A 12,703-nucleotide genomic window follows, 5' to 3' on the forward strand; every position below is an offset into this window, starting at 1 on the left:
AAAACTTTCCACGGCAAAGCAGAGTGGCAACCTGAAATTGACACATGGAATTTGAATCTAAGCTAATTGGTGGAGCACAAGAGCAGAAGAAAGATGAACAAAATCCATGGATTGGCTGCAAATGGTTGCTGGCCCACCCTTTTGTCGACTTCTCTCTCAACAACTCTCTTTTCTACTGTAACTTCTTCCACTTCCCTCTCTTCTTTCTCTCCTTCCTGCAACTTCATTTCACTTGGAAAACCCAAAAGGAAAAGAAAAAGAAAAAGGGTAGATCCATCTTAGGGTCTTAATTCATTGTTTTTAAGCTCGAACAATTACTGGGTTTTGAATTTGCAATTGTTGGAACAGCCATGGCTTCATCGGCAGGTTTTTACAGTTATCTTCATCCTTCAAGGACATTCTCAAGAACCCACTTTCCAATTTCCTTTTCCAAAGACTTCTCTGAAGAGTTCCTGCCTTCTTTACACTACAACTGCGGCAGAAGTAAAGCTCTAGAGCAGAGGAAGAGAAAGACTAGGGTGAGGGCTGTCCTGGAATCCCCTGCGACCACCACCACATCTACTCATACTGGCGCCGGCAGTGGAGACAGACCACTACAGAAGAAGCAGCTTCGTGTGCTTGTGGCTGGGGGTGGGATTGGTGGGCTTGTTTTTGCTCTGGCAGCTAAGAGGAAAGGCTTTGATGTGTTGGTATTTGAGAAGGATGCAAGTGCTATTAGAGGGGAAGGGAAGTACAGGGGCCCAATCCAGATTCAAAGCAATGCATTGGCTGCCTTGGAGGCCATCGATTATGAGGTTGCTGAGGAAATTTTGAATGCTGGCTGCATCACTGGTGACCGAATCAATGGACTAGTCGATGGGATCTCTGGTTCTTGGTTAGTTGTTCCTTTTTGAGCTCTTTCTGGTTAGGATTTAGGGCTGTATTGGGCCCAGATGATAAAACTCGTTTGTTGTTGTTGAACCCATTTTTGATCGATTATAAACCAATTAGGGAAGACATAACCTAAAAGGTAATCCTGCATAAGAATGATGCATCTCATAAGATCAGTCTATATCAGAACAGACACATACAGTAAAGTTTCTGTCTTTAGATTTAAAACTAAAGGAAGACTCCCTGAAGTTTCTTTCATATCCAAGTTTAATAGCTAATGTAAACTGATCATTACTGTCTGAAATTACTCTAAGAAATATAAAGTTTTATATGGTGTTCAGTATCATCAATCAATTTCTTTGTCTGTCTGTTCTTATGAACATCAGATTTTGTTACATTAAGTAATTCATAGTTGGTCATCAGGTACGTCAAGTTTGATACATTCACTCCTGCAGCGGAACGAGGGCTTCCTGTCACGAGAGTTATTAGTCGAATGACTCTGCAACAAATCCTGGCTAGAGCAGTTGGTGAAGATGTCATTATGAATGAATGTAATGTTGTTGACTTTGAGGATGACGGGAATAAGGTATTTGAGCTGTCAAGCTTTTCCTCACACCTCCCCACCTCTGAAAATATATATAAAGAAGGCACTTTGGATGCTGTCTCCCCGCTGAAGAAGTGGTGGAGATGGCAAATTGGTTCCCTTCCTTTACTTGATAATTTTTCACTAAAAGGTTTTAAGGTTATGGCCCAGAATCCACGTTGTAATCTTTCTTACTTCACTGCTTACACAATAGGTTTCAGTGGTGCTTGACAACGGACAACGTTATGATGGTGATCTTCTGGTTGGAGCTGATGGCATATGGTCAAAGGTAGAAGTGTAATCTAGCATGCCTGTCCACTGAGCCTTAAAATGGCACATACAAGGGGTTTAAGGATCCACTATCTGATGGTTTACACCCATTTGATCTCCTATGTCAGAAATAATTTTATCCAATTATATAATATGATCCATCTCATTAATTTGGGTGGAGGGAAAATACTTGAGTAGAAAATCAATAGGCATGAAAAGTTCCCGAAATGGTTTAAACATCCAGTCACTTTGCTTTGGCACTGGAGATCTCCTTGGAGGACCCTCAGATTTTGGGTTGGGTTATTGCTTGTGGCATGTATAATTTTACCTTAACAAAATTAGTTAGTATATTCTTTGATTTCCTCTATCTTGAAATGTCAAGAAAATAACATTATTCATAAACAGGTTAGGAAGAATTTGTTTGGACCCAAAGATGCCACGTATTCAGGTTACACTTGTTACACTGGTATTGCAGATTTTGTGCCCCCAGATATTGAAACTGTTGGGTATGTTTTCTTCTGTTTATGCATTGGTTGGTAACCCATGCATCCGCATGACTTCTTTAGGCCGTGTCTCTTTCTTCAAAAGTTAAACTATCATTTCCTAAGTTTGTTAGTAACTCCTTAACATATAAGCTTTGTCATGAAGGTACCGCGTATTTTTGGGTCACAAACAATACTTTGTTTCTTCTGATGTGGGTGCTGGAAAGATGCAGTGGTATGCATTTCACAAGGAATCACCTGGTGGGGTTGATGCTCCCAATGGTAAATATTCTTCTTATTCTTGAATTCTGTAAAAAAAAATTAATTTGGATCCTATTACTCCATTAATAATATTTGGTTGTGTCTATAAAGTACAGGGAAATTTACCAAATACCAGAAACTGAGAGGAAGTAACTTGCAGGATTAATTTAAAAAAAAAAAAAAAAAAAAAAAAAACTAATATGAAGTTAGCCTCCTCAGATATAGAGGGTGAAGATGCTGTCCACTTGGTAACTTAGGCTCTATATGGCAATGTTTCTATTTCAAAAAACTGGTTCTGAGTCGGAAACATTTTTTTTTCTGTTTCTGGACTATTGGAGTCATTCTGTACCAACAAATGTTATATGGTAAACCTGGAAAAAAACTGTTTCTGCTGTTACAGAAAAACAGAACACATGTATGGAATGCATCTTCACAGAAGCATATCTTTTGGTGACAGTGGTGGTGGTGGTGGAGGAGGAAGTGGTGGTGGCAGTGGTGGAGGTAGAGGTGGTGGTGGTCGTTTCATGCTCGTTTTTTCCCAGCTTTCTGTTTCTGTTTTTTTGGTACAACTTTTTTATGTTTCTCAAATCTGTGCCACAACTGTTTTTTACCGGTCCAATCCGAAAAAAGAACAAAAAAACAAAAAAATGGACCGGGCGACACATACAGGATTTGTTCCATTTCTGTTCCAAAAAAACACAAAAACAACAGAAACAGATTTTTTTTTAATGTTACCATACAGAAGCTAACAAAAAGTATATTGTCCTAGAGTGACAAAAGGGTGTACGAGTACACGCAGATGGATTAGCATATTGTATATGTCTATCTGTACAGTCAGTCTTATATCGTTTCTAATTGTTTATATTACTTGATGGAAGGAATCTATCATATTTCCGACTCATGTTGTAATCAATCTATCTGAGTCTTTGTTTTATGGCTGCTTGAAGTCTACAGCATTTTGGCTGGATGGTAAGCTGGGGCTCCAATCTTTTTTGTGTGCCACCATTCCTTATTTTCATACAGTAAAGAAGAAAAGATGCCATATGATTAATTAATTTTGTTACCTAAGAAAGCTGATCCTAGATACACTATTTGCCTAAAACTTATCAGTTGTTGGCTACTAAATTTAGACATTTTGATAAATGCCATATTTTGGTGGCTGTACTTCGGAGTCTGATTGGTTTCCTATCATTAATTTATAGTGCAAGTGATTTCTTGGTTATCTTTATGCATAATTGCTTATAGAGTAGTTGATCCAGCACTATTATTAGCATCTTATAAATTCAAGTGCAAGGGGTTATGTTATTCTGGTTGCTCACTATCCATCAGCCTCTCACTACCAATTTGGAACAATTACAACTTCAACAGGAAGAGTTCTATCTATACTGAATTTCAGTCCATCAAGAGTCAACTATTTACCGGGAAAAGATGTCATCCCTCAATGACTCTTTTGCATGTCTTTAGCGCCTTACCACTACTTCAAGAATAGATACCACTCCCTCTCCTAAAGAGAGCTCTGCTTTTGTTGCTAGTCATGGTGAAGCAGAGCTGAAGCACTACATCCGCAAGAAGAAGAAGAATAGGAAGCTGCTGTCCAAGTAGTGGTGATCCATACTTAGTTTTTTTTTTTTTTTAAAAGCGTTTTTATGTTTTTTGAATTGAACTGGCCCAACTTGGTTGAACCAGTGGTTCAATTTAAGTGACTTGAGTCACCTTTTATTTTAATATGTAATTTTTTTTCTTTTTTTTTTGGATCCACACCATACTCCCACGAATTTGAGAGGAGTGTGGGTTTAGTTAAGTCGGCTACGGGTCCTTTAGACTTCTAGGCTGAGTAGGAATAAGGCTATTAAGCCTATTTAAATTAATGAAATTTGTGGAGCACATTCATTCTCCACTTTTGAAAAAAAAAAAACCTCTGCTTGTGCAAGCTGCTGCTTCTCTTCCACTGTGAAGGCTGCTTTGTGTATGATCAAAGCAAGGTGGGACTGGTGTGTGATGCAATCGACACCTTGCGGTGTGAAGCCCGGGTGATTCGTACAACCTCTCCGTCAAGTTTTCTTCACAAAGTTTCAATTTTTAATCAAGGTTCTGCTGCTGCCGATTGTTCACTGCATATCCAAGTAAGTTTGAGACATTCCCAACCCCAAACTTCTTCTTCTAAACCTTCTACAGCCCAACCCTAATTTTCCCCTTTATTTTCTTCAAATTCCCAGGAAAAGACAAGAATGTCATCAATGTAAGCAACCCAAAAGGGGAGATTTCCAAAGATAGAGTCTAGCCATCGTTGAAAGATCTGTGGGGCAGTACAGAGTCCAAAAGGCATAACCTTCCATTGAAAATGGCGGTTAAAGGGAGTGGAAAAAGCCGTAAGAGGTTTGGATTCTTCGGTTAGCTTAATTTGCCAAAATCCTGATTTACAGTCAAATTTACTGTAGATAGTGGCATCCTTAGCTCTGTGAATTAGGACATCTTTTCGGGGAATGAAGTATCCATCGAAAATAATGTTCTGGTTTAAACGTTTGTAGTTTATAACCATTCGAGCTTTACCTTGCTTGATTTCCGCATGATTGCGTACCATGAAAGCGGGACAAGAGTGTGGACTTGTAGAGGGTTCTATGAGTCCTAGGTTAAGTAACTCAGGGAGTTGCTTGTCAAATTCTTCAATATCTGTTTTAAGATAGAGAATGGGTTTGATGCGGATAACCTTGTGTGGATCATCCAATTTAATAGAACAAAAATGCGGACTTTTATCCCACCACAAAAGTGGAAAGTCACTAAAATTGGGCTTTAGAAGAGTGAGAAGCCAGTGAGATGGTTCCTCAACAGTGACATGAATAGGTTCGTGAATAAAACCTTTATCACATTGAGAAGAATGAGAGGTGAGTAATTTTAACTCAACAGGGCCAGTAGGGTGCTGGATCTGAAAGATACGAGGGAGAATGGTGATTGGCATGTAATTAAAAAGAAAATTAGTGCCTAAGATGAAATCACCATGCATAGAAGGAAAGCAAGTGATCTTGGGGATAAGAAATTCTTTGCTTCCTAAGATAATAGGGACATTTAGAGCTTTATATTCTAAAGTAGTGGAGGGTCCAGAGATGCCGCTGACAAAGACAGGAGCATCCATCTTTTGCCAGTAATGGCCAGGTATTGCATTGTTTTTGCAAATACAGCCGGTGGCGCCTGTATCCATAAGGATATCAAGGGTATATGGCTGGAATCCAGGAAAAGAAAAATGTCCTTGGACATAAGTATAATTTTTTGGGCTTTGATTAGTCGCAAAAGTTATATCAGAACCATCAGAAATGTAATGGTTGAAGATAGTTACGACACTAACTGAATCAGTGTCTCTATCAGAAGGAGGGTAATCTTGATTTTGCGGTCCTTTAAAAAACAGTGGAGGAATATAGGCAGGAAAATAATTAGGCAAAGGGGGCCTAGGGTTTGAGGAGTGTGAAGGGTAAGTAGCTGCTGAGGTTCGAGATGATGTTGAACCTTGGCTAGACGTGGAAGATCTATTAACCGATAGCATACTAGGAGCAGGTGTTCGTCTTTTAAAGTAAAGATTGTTACCTGAAGATTGGAGTTCAAACGTTGGTGTTTGCACTTCTCTAATATTTTGAGGGGTATCCAAAATTTCAGTAATTAACCATTCACTAGGTAACTTAATGTCATGCCAGTTAAGCACTCGAGGTTGTATCTCGTGCTCATAGGGTCGCGGTTCAAAAAGTTCCACGAACTTTTTATTAGGAGGTGGCAGAAGTTTAGTAGAGGTAACGTTGGTTAACTCATGTAAACATTTCCAACTAACTGCGAGATTATGACAGTCAACTTTCATGCCGGTCCATTGGGTTTTTATCTTTAAAACCACTGAATCACAAAGATTAGGGTCATGAATAGAGATAAAGAAATTGGGTTTGAGCTTGAACCGAACCGAACCATTAACTAGGTTGGATTCGATTCCACCAATAAGAGCGTTGAGTGGCTATTGAAGGAATCTCTTATCGAAAATTGCAACGACAACAGGGGTGTCGATACCTTGTCGAAAAAGAGCAGTAAGTTCAACCTGGATGAGACCAATGTGTATGTATCTCAACTTGGGGCGTTTCTTAACCAATCGCTTGATTTGGTCAGGGTTAAACAAACAAATTTCAAGACTAGCGTCATCTGTAGACTGGGCGGTGGTATTACCACAAGCTTGGTCAAAATAACGTCGAGACCAGAGATTACTAAGCTTGGATAGCTTGTAAACCTCGTCATGAGTAACCTCTTTGAGTTTGTTAAAGAGATTAGGGTCAAAAGAGACGTCTTCTCTCACAAGATCATTGAGAGCGACAGATTCGAGTTCAGAGGCCGAAATGGGCGTAATCTCGATATGGGTAGATGAGGCTGAAGGAGGGGGTTCCTTTGTCTCATTTTCCATGAAAACAAATTCAGAGTCGTCATCGGACGTTTGGTCGTCAGATTCAGAGACTAACTCATAAAGAAGTTTAGTTGGGTCCGAAACTTCAGAAAATAATAATACCTCATAATTAAATTCGTCTAAGAACCGAATCATTTTACGGGCATTCTTGGTTTTGTTTGGACATTCATTGGCAAAATGCCCTTTCTCATTACACAAATAACAAGTGCAATCAGCCTTGTTCTGTTTTTGTTTTGTGTAAGGGGGTTTTTTCCTAATAAATCTTGTGGGTAAACGACTTTCTAGGTTTAGAGGGAAAATCCTTGGGATTGTAAGATTTCCATCGATAACGTTTGGTATGTTTGGGCTTAGGTTTAGAGTGCCTAGAACAATGATGAATTGGCTTTGTACCAAATTCAAATTCGTTGTTGAGCAGATCTTTACACCGACAGGGGGAGATCTTGTGTTTAAGAGCTTTGGCTGCTCGGGCTTTAAGGCAATGGTCCAGAATATGTCGGAAAACAAAATTGATTCTGTTTCCAAGTGTATCAGCGCTTTTGGAGTCGTTGATAAAAGCTGGATAGGTAGTATGGTATAGTTCGTCCCATGGTGGTGGTAACTTAGGGAAAAACTAGTCTTTCCAATATGCAGATTTTGAGGAATCTAACATTTGGTAAAGGCTCATATATTATTTTGCAAAAGCTTCAAACTCGAGGAGATTGTTAAGCTTAATTTTATTTAAATTAAAATTGACACCTTCTGCAAGTTTGTCAGTAGCATGAAAACCAATAATTTCATTTTTTATGATTTTCAAAAATTCGACCAAATTTTTTTCGAAGTTCTTTTGATAGGTTAATAACTCCGTTTTGGCTACTTTGCCGTCTTCAGTTTGGTCAAACTTCTTAATAAATTGCAGGACATCTCCTTAGAGGGAACTGCTTAGATATTCTAAGAACTTGTCCGCCTACCAGGTGGCCTTATTATTTGCAATTAGAATGGCAAAGGTTTGTGCCCATTCATTAATGGCTTTATCATAGTCTTTTATAGGTATATGGGTAAGATTGAGGTATGTTCCTCCAGATGCTAACCCATACTTGTGAAGGTCATCTTTGCGGGTATAGAAACCCTCTGTTTCTGTGGAAAAAACAGTGTCGTGATCAAAAGATTCGCGTTGGCCTTTCTGAGGTTGGAAATCCTCATCAGTATCCAGATGGTCATCTATGTCCATCTTACGCTTGGAACTTTCACCGACAGTGGGGGTACTGTGGGGAAGGGCTTCTGATTCTGAGTCTGTGGAAGAGTCAGAAGAGGAAGATGATTCTCTGTGAATCACATCTTTGTCATCAGAAAAAAGAACAAAGTTATGTGCTACAAAACTCTGTTGGTTGTCAACATAGAATTGTTGCATCATACCGAAGAGTCGGTCTTGGTCCTTTGGGTCCGTAATAGTTAGTTTTATAACGGTCCTTCCAATGGTCCATAATTTCTTTGAGATAAAGAAAATTATCATCCGAAACTGGATCTTCAGTAAGGGTGCTAATACATAAGAACGTCGCTCGGGGAGGGAGGTCAGGAGGTGTGACCGATCGGTTGTCAACCAGATCAGACAGAAGAGTGATAGTATCATCTAATTTTTTTGAGATTTTTTCTTGATTATCTAAAGACATATCAATTAAATAATTTAAAGCACCACTAATATTGTCTGGTAATGCGTGTGTACCATGTAGATATGGAAGAAATGGATCACCATAACAAGGGGGAGGGGAAGCCATAATAGTGATTGTTAATAAAAAAGAAAATTTTTGGGGGCTAAACTCGATCTATAGTATCGGCAGGACAAGGGTCCAAACACTCTTGGTTCTTCAAATCAGTGGTTCGCAGGACATCACCACCACTACAGAATATATGGCTTTGGAAATCACAACTGATATGAACAATCAAAAATTAAAAACTTCGTACGTCACCACTCGTTAGCGGATAATCCGTCCTTGAGGGATAGTACCAGAAGCTGTGTGTGCAGAGCAGGTGCTGTTGATCCCGAAAAGGATCCATTTTCACACTCAGAGGGGGGTAATCCTCAGTGATCTACCGATTTGCAGCTAGTCTTCTGCTGTGAGATTTGTAGTTGCCGGTAACGGCAAGGTCTAAATAAAGAAAGAACAGAATATATGAAAAGAAAATTTCATATAACCAGAATACCTTGAAGTACAAACAATTACAAGTAGTCGGAGATGAGTTCTCCTCTTTCACTCTGCTGCAGATCGGAGAATAGAAACGACGATCTGGAGTAGATCCTCGGTGCTATTCAACGTTCATTAGCAAATTCTATTACTCTGGGGTAGAGTAAGGTTACAGATGATCAAGAGCGTACCAAAATTAAAAAACTTCTTAAAGAGATAGAAAGACTAGAAAGACAAGAGAGAGAGAGATTAGAGCGGAAGAGAGATCTATCTGTATTCTATATCCTTTAGAGAAGAGAGGAGCTTCTCTTATATAGGGGACGGATCTCAAAAATTAATTTAAAATCCGAATCTTGTTGACGTAGGGGATGACGTCAGTGAATAGTGACCGATGCTGACGTAAGCCATGACGTAGGGCATCAGAGAAAAATATCTCTTGGGGTCCACAAGTGGGGTCCACAAACTAATCGGATCCGTTGTTGAGTTCATCCGAATCCATTTGAAAATCGGAGCGGATTGGAGAGAGGTTTTCGGCAGCCACTTGGTCAGCAACTTCTTGGGCAGCCATTTCTTCCAGGGCTTCTTCGACTTCAGCAAGGAGACTAGTCGGGACATCTAACAGAGAGAGTGTCTGTAGGTTCTAGACTAGTTCATAGGAGGCGGCGGCAATGTCGCATATGATCTCGTAATCCATGAGAAATTGAGTGACGAAGATTCGTCGGCCGTCTGAGACAAGATAACGGTACTTGGAACATCCGTTAGGGAAGATGAGTGTTAGAGCTTCTTTGTGTAGAGCTATGAAGGACTGCTTATACAACTGATCAACATGGATGAAGTGGTTAGCTATGGTAGCTGCTTCTTCTTCATCGGTGATGAGAGCCGGTTCTTGAACTGTGTAACAGGACGCTGGTTGGAGGTGCCAAATCTGATATGGCTGAAAGAAGCGTTCTCTATGTCGCCATCCCAAAGTACTGGTAATGGTGAATTCGAGTCCACCAGAAAATCTCCAGTTTGCTCTCGCATGAACGACCATAGTGTGGATCATCATAGGCAACTGGTCGAGAACTTGGGTACAGTCGCTTGAGAAGACTAACTATCCAACGAGTCCCCATTCAACAGCAGCAATACTCCAGGGTTCATGTCCGGGGTAAAAGATAAGACGGTGCTGTTGATGATGTGTTCTCATAATATTTTTGGGAAACTCCAGCATAAAGCTTTTGTAGCGTTGGTATTGTTCTTCATTACAAGAATTTTGTATTATTGGGAAGACTTCGCGAGGGAGAAGTTCTCGTGCGCGTTCATATAAACCGATTTTCCGAATTTTAAAAAAGAGGGGGTCTTTAAGATGGTCCTCAATACATTCAGAAATCTGAAAAAAGCTGTGTACTTTCTCCGGGGAAGTAACATCGTTCCAATCAAGTTGTTTGATTGAGTCGAGTACAAGAGTTTGCAAATTCGGTTGTCTTTGGTAGAACTTGCCGAGAGATTTGGAGAAGGCGGTGAGTGTAGTCCGGAAAGGTTTCTTTTGTCCGGCTAACACAAAGGGTATTAATGTGATGATACCACTTGGTAGGTACACCATCATGTTTGAAGAAATCAATAGTGTTGGTCACTGACTGAGCAAAAGAAGATGGAGCAATAGCCGTTGGTAGTTGTTGTACTAACTGGGAGTAGCTGGCTGGGGTCATGTTCCATAGATAATAAGGATCCTGACTGTCCTGATTTTGACTATTTCCGGGGAAGAAATAGGGACTAAAATGTTGATAGGGAGAAGGGGTGAATTCTGCTGTGGTGGCAGGAATTCGTATGAAGTCAGAAGCATGCCTTTGGGTAGGAGATGCTGCTGCTGTAGTCTGGGGTTCTCGTATGAGGATTCCGCCAGGACGGGGGATAGGGAGTAAGCCTTTGGTGGCTGTTTTGCGATTGCGATGTGGTGTCCCAGACGCTTTACCTTTACCTTTATCGGGAGGACGGTGCAGATTCATCTCTGCTAAGATAATCAGCAAGAAAATTGTCAGCTCCCTTAATATGTACAATTTCAAAAGAATATTGATTAATGATATTGTACCAATTAATCCGACGAGAGTTAGTTTCTCGTTGTTTTGTTTTAAGAAAATCTCGAACTACCTGGTTGTCAGTGCGAATAAGAAATTTCTCAGGAAGTAGGTAAATTCGAAATCATTGTATAGCATTAACGATTGCTAAAATTTCCTTTTCGTATATCATATAATTAATTTGAGCAGATGTAAATTTACCAGAATTGTATCCACATATTTGCTCATCAGAGGGATTCTTAAGAGGGTGTGCTTTTAAAACACATCCCCAATGTTCATTGCTAGCATCTGTTTCAAGAATGAGACGATCACCAGCAAGAGGGAAATAAACTGTTGGACAAGAATTTTGTATCTCATCCTTTATGGCTTGGACTGCCTGTGTGTCTGCTTTAGTCCATGTAAATGCTACATCTTTTTGTAATTTAGTTAAAAGACGTTTTTCTTTGGTAGAAAGGTCTTTGATGTAGGTACGGCTATAATTAAGGATTCCAAGAAATTGTTGGAGGTGTTTCTTATCCGTAAGTTCTGTAGGAAAATCCCTAATTTTGATAAGAATATGATCATGGAGTTGGAGTCCATGATCAGTTAGGACTAAACCTAAAAAATTCGAGTTGGGTTTTTTCCAATTCGACTTTCTTAGGAGACAGAATTATTCCATGTTGTAGGAATAAGTTTCCAATGATGCGGAGATGCTTGGTATGCTCTTCGCGAGTTTTGGAAAAGGCAAGAATGTCATTAATGTAAGCAACACAGTGTTTGGACCCTTGTCCTGCCGATACTATAGAACGGGTTTAGCCCCCGAAAATTATCTTTTTTATTAACAATCACTATTATGGCTTCCCCTCCTCCTTGTTATGGTGATCCATCTCTTGCCAACCTGCCAAGTGGTATCATCACATTAATACCCTTTGTGTTAGCCGGACAAAAGAAACCTTTCCGGACTACACTCACCGCCTTCCCTAAATTTTTTGGCAAGTTCTACCAAAGACAACTCAATTTGCAAACTCTTGTACTCGACTCAATCAAACAACTTGATTGGAACGATGTTACTTCCCCGGAGAAAGTACACAGCTTTCTTCAGATTTCTGAATGTATTGAGGACCATCTTAAAGACCCCCTCTTTTTTAAAATTCGGAAAATCTGTTTATATGAACGCGCACGGGAACTTCTCCCTCGCGAAGTCTTCTCAATAATACAAAATTCTTGTAATGAAGAACAATACCAGCGCTATAAAAGCTTTATGCTGGAGTTTCCCAAAAATATTATGAGAACACATCATCAACAGCACCGTCTTATCTTTTACCCCGGACATGAACCCTGGAGTATTGTTGCTGTTGAATGGGGACTCGTTGGACAGTTAGTCTTCTCAAGCGACTGTACCCAAGTTCTCGACCAGTTGCCCATGAGGATCCGCACTATGGTCGTTCATGCGACAGCAAACTGGAGATTTTCTGGTGGACTCGAATTCACCATTATCAGTACTTTGGGATGGCGACATAGGGAACGCTTCTTTCAGCCATATCAGATTTAGCACCTCCAACCAGCGTCCTGTTACACAGTTAAGGAACCGGCTCTCATCACCGATGAAGACGAAGCAG

The 12,703-nt window shown here is 40.0% G+C and overlaps 1 protein-coding gene across 2 annotated transcripts in view; it reads left to right on the forward strand.

Annotated features, from left to right (window-relative positions):
* Nucleotides 1-269: 269 nt before the first annotated feature.
* The window catches only part of LOC122661356 (zeaxanthin epoxidase, chloroplastic-like), a 31,584-nt gene continuing 19,150 nt past the window's right edge, over nt 270-12,703 (forward strand). The window contains exons 1-5 of one of the 2 annotated variants that reach the window (XM_043856722.1): nt 270-874; nt 1,294-1,456; nt 1,668-1,742; nt 2,129-2,229; nt 2,372-2,491. In XM_043856722.1, coding sequence (XP_043712657.1) covers nt 351-874; nt 1,294-1,456; nt 1,668-1,742; nt 2,129-2,229; nt 2,372-2,491 — 983 coding nt within the window. In that variant the 5' untranslated portion in view covers nt 270-350. The remainder of the gene's footprint in view (nt 875-1,293; nt 1,457-1,667; nt 1,743-2,128; nt 2,230-2,371; nt 2,492-12,703) is intronic. The other variant, XM_043856721.1, reaches the window with a different exon arrangement.

Source organism: Telopea speciosissima, chromosome 5 (genome assembly GCF_018873765.1).
Source record: "Telopea speciosissima isolate NSW1024214 ecotype Mountain lineage chromosome 5, Tspe_v1, whole genome shotgun sequence".
Classification (NCBI taxonomy): Eukaryota; Viridiplantae; Streptophyta; class Magnoliopsida; order Proteales; family Proteaceae; genus Telopea; species Telopea speciosissima.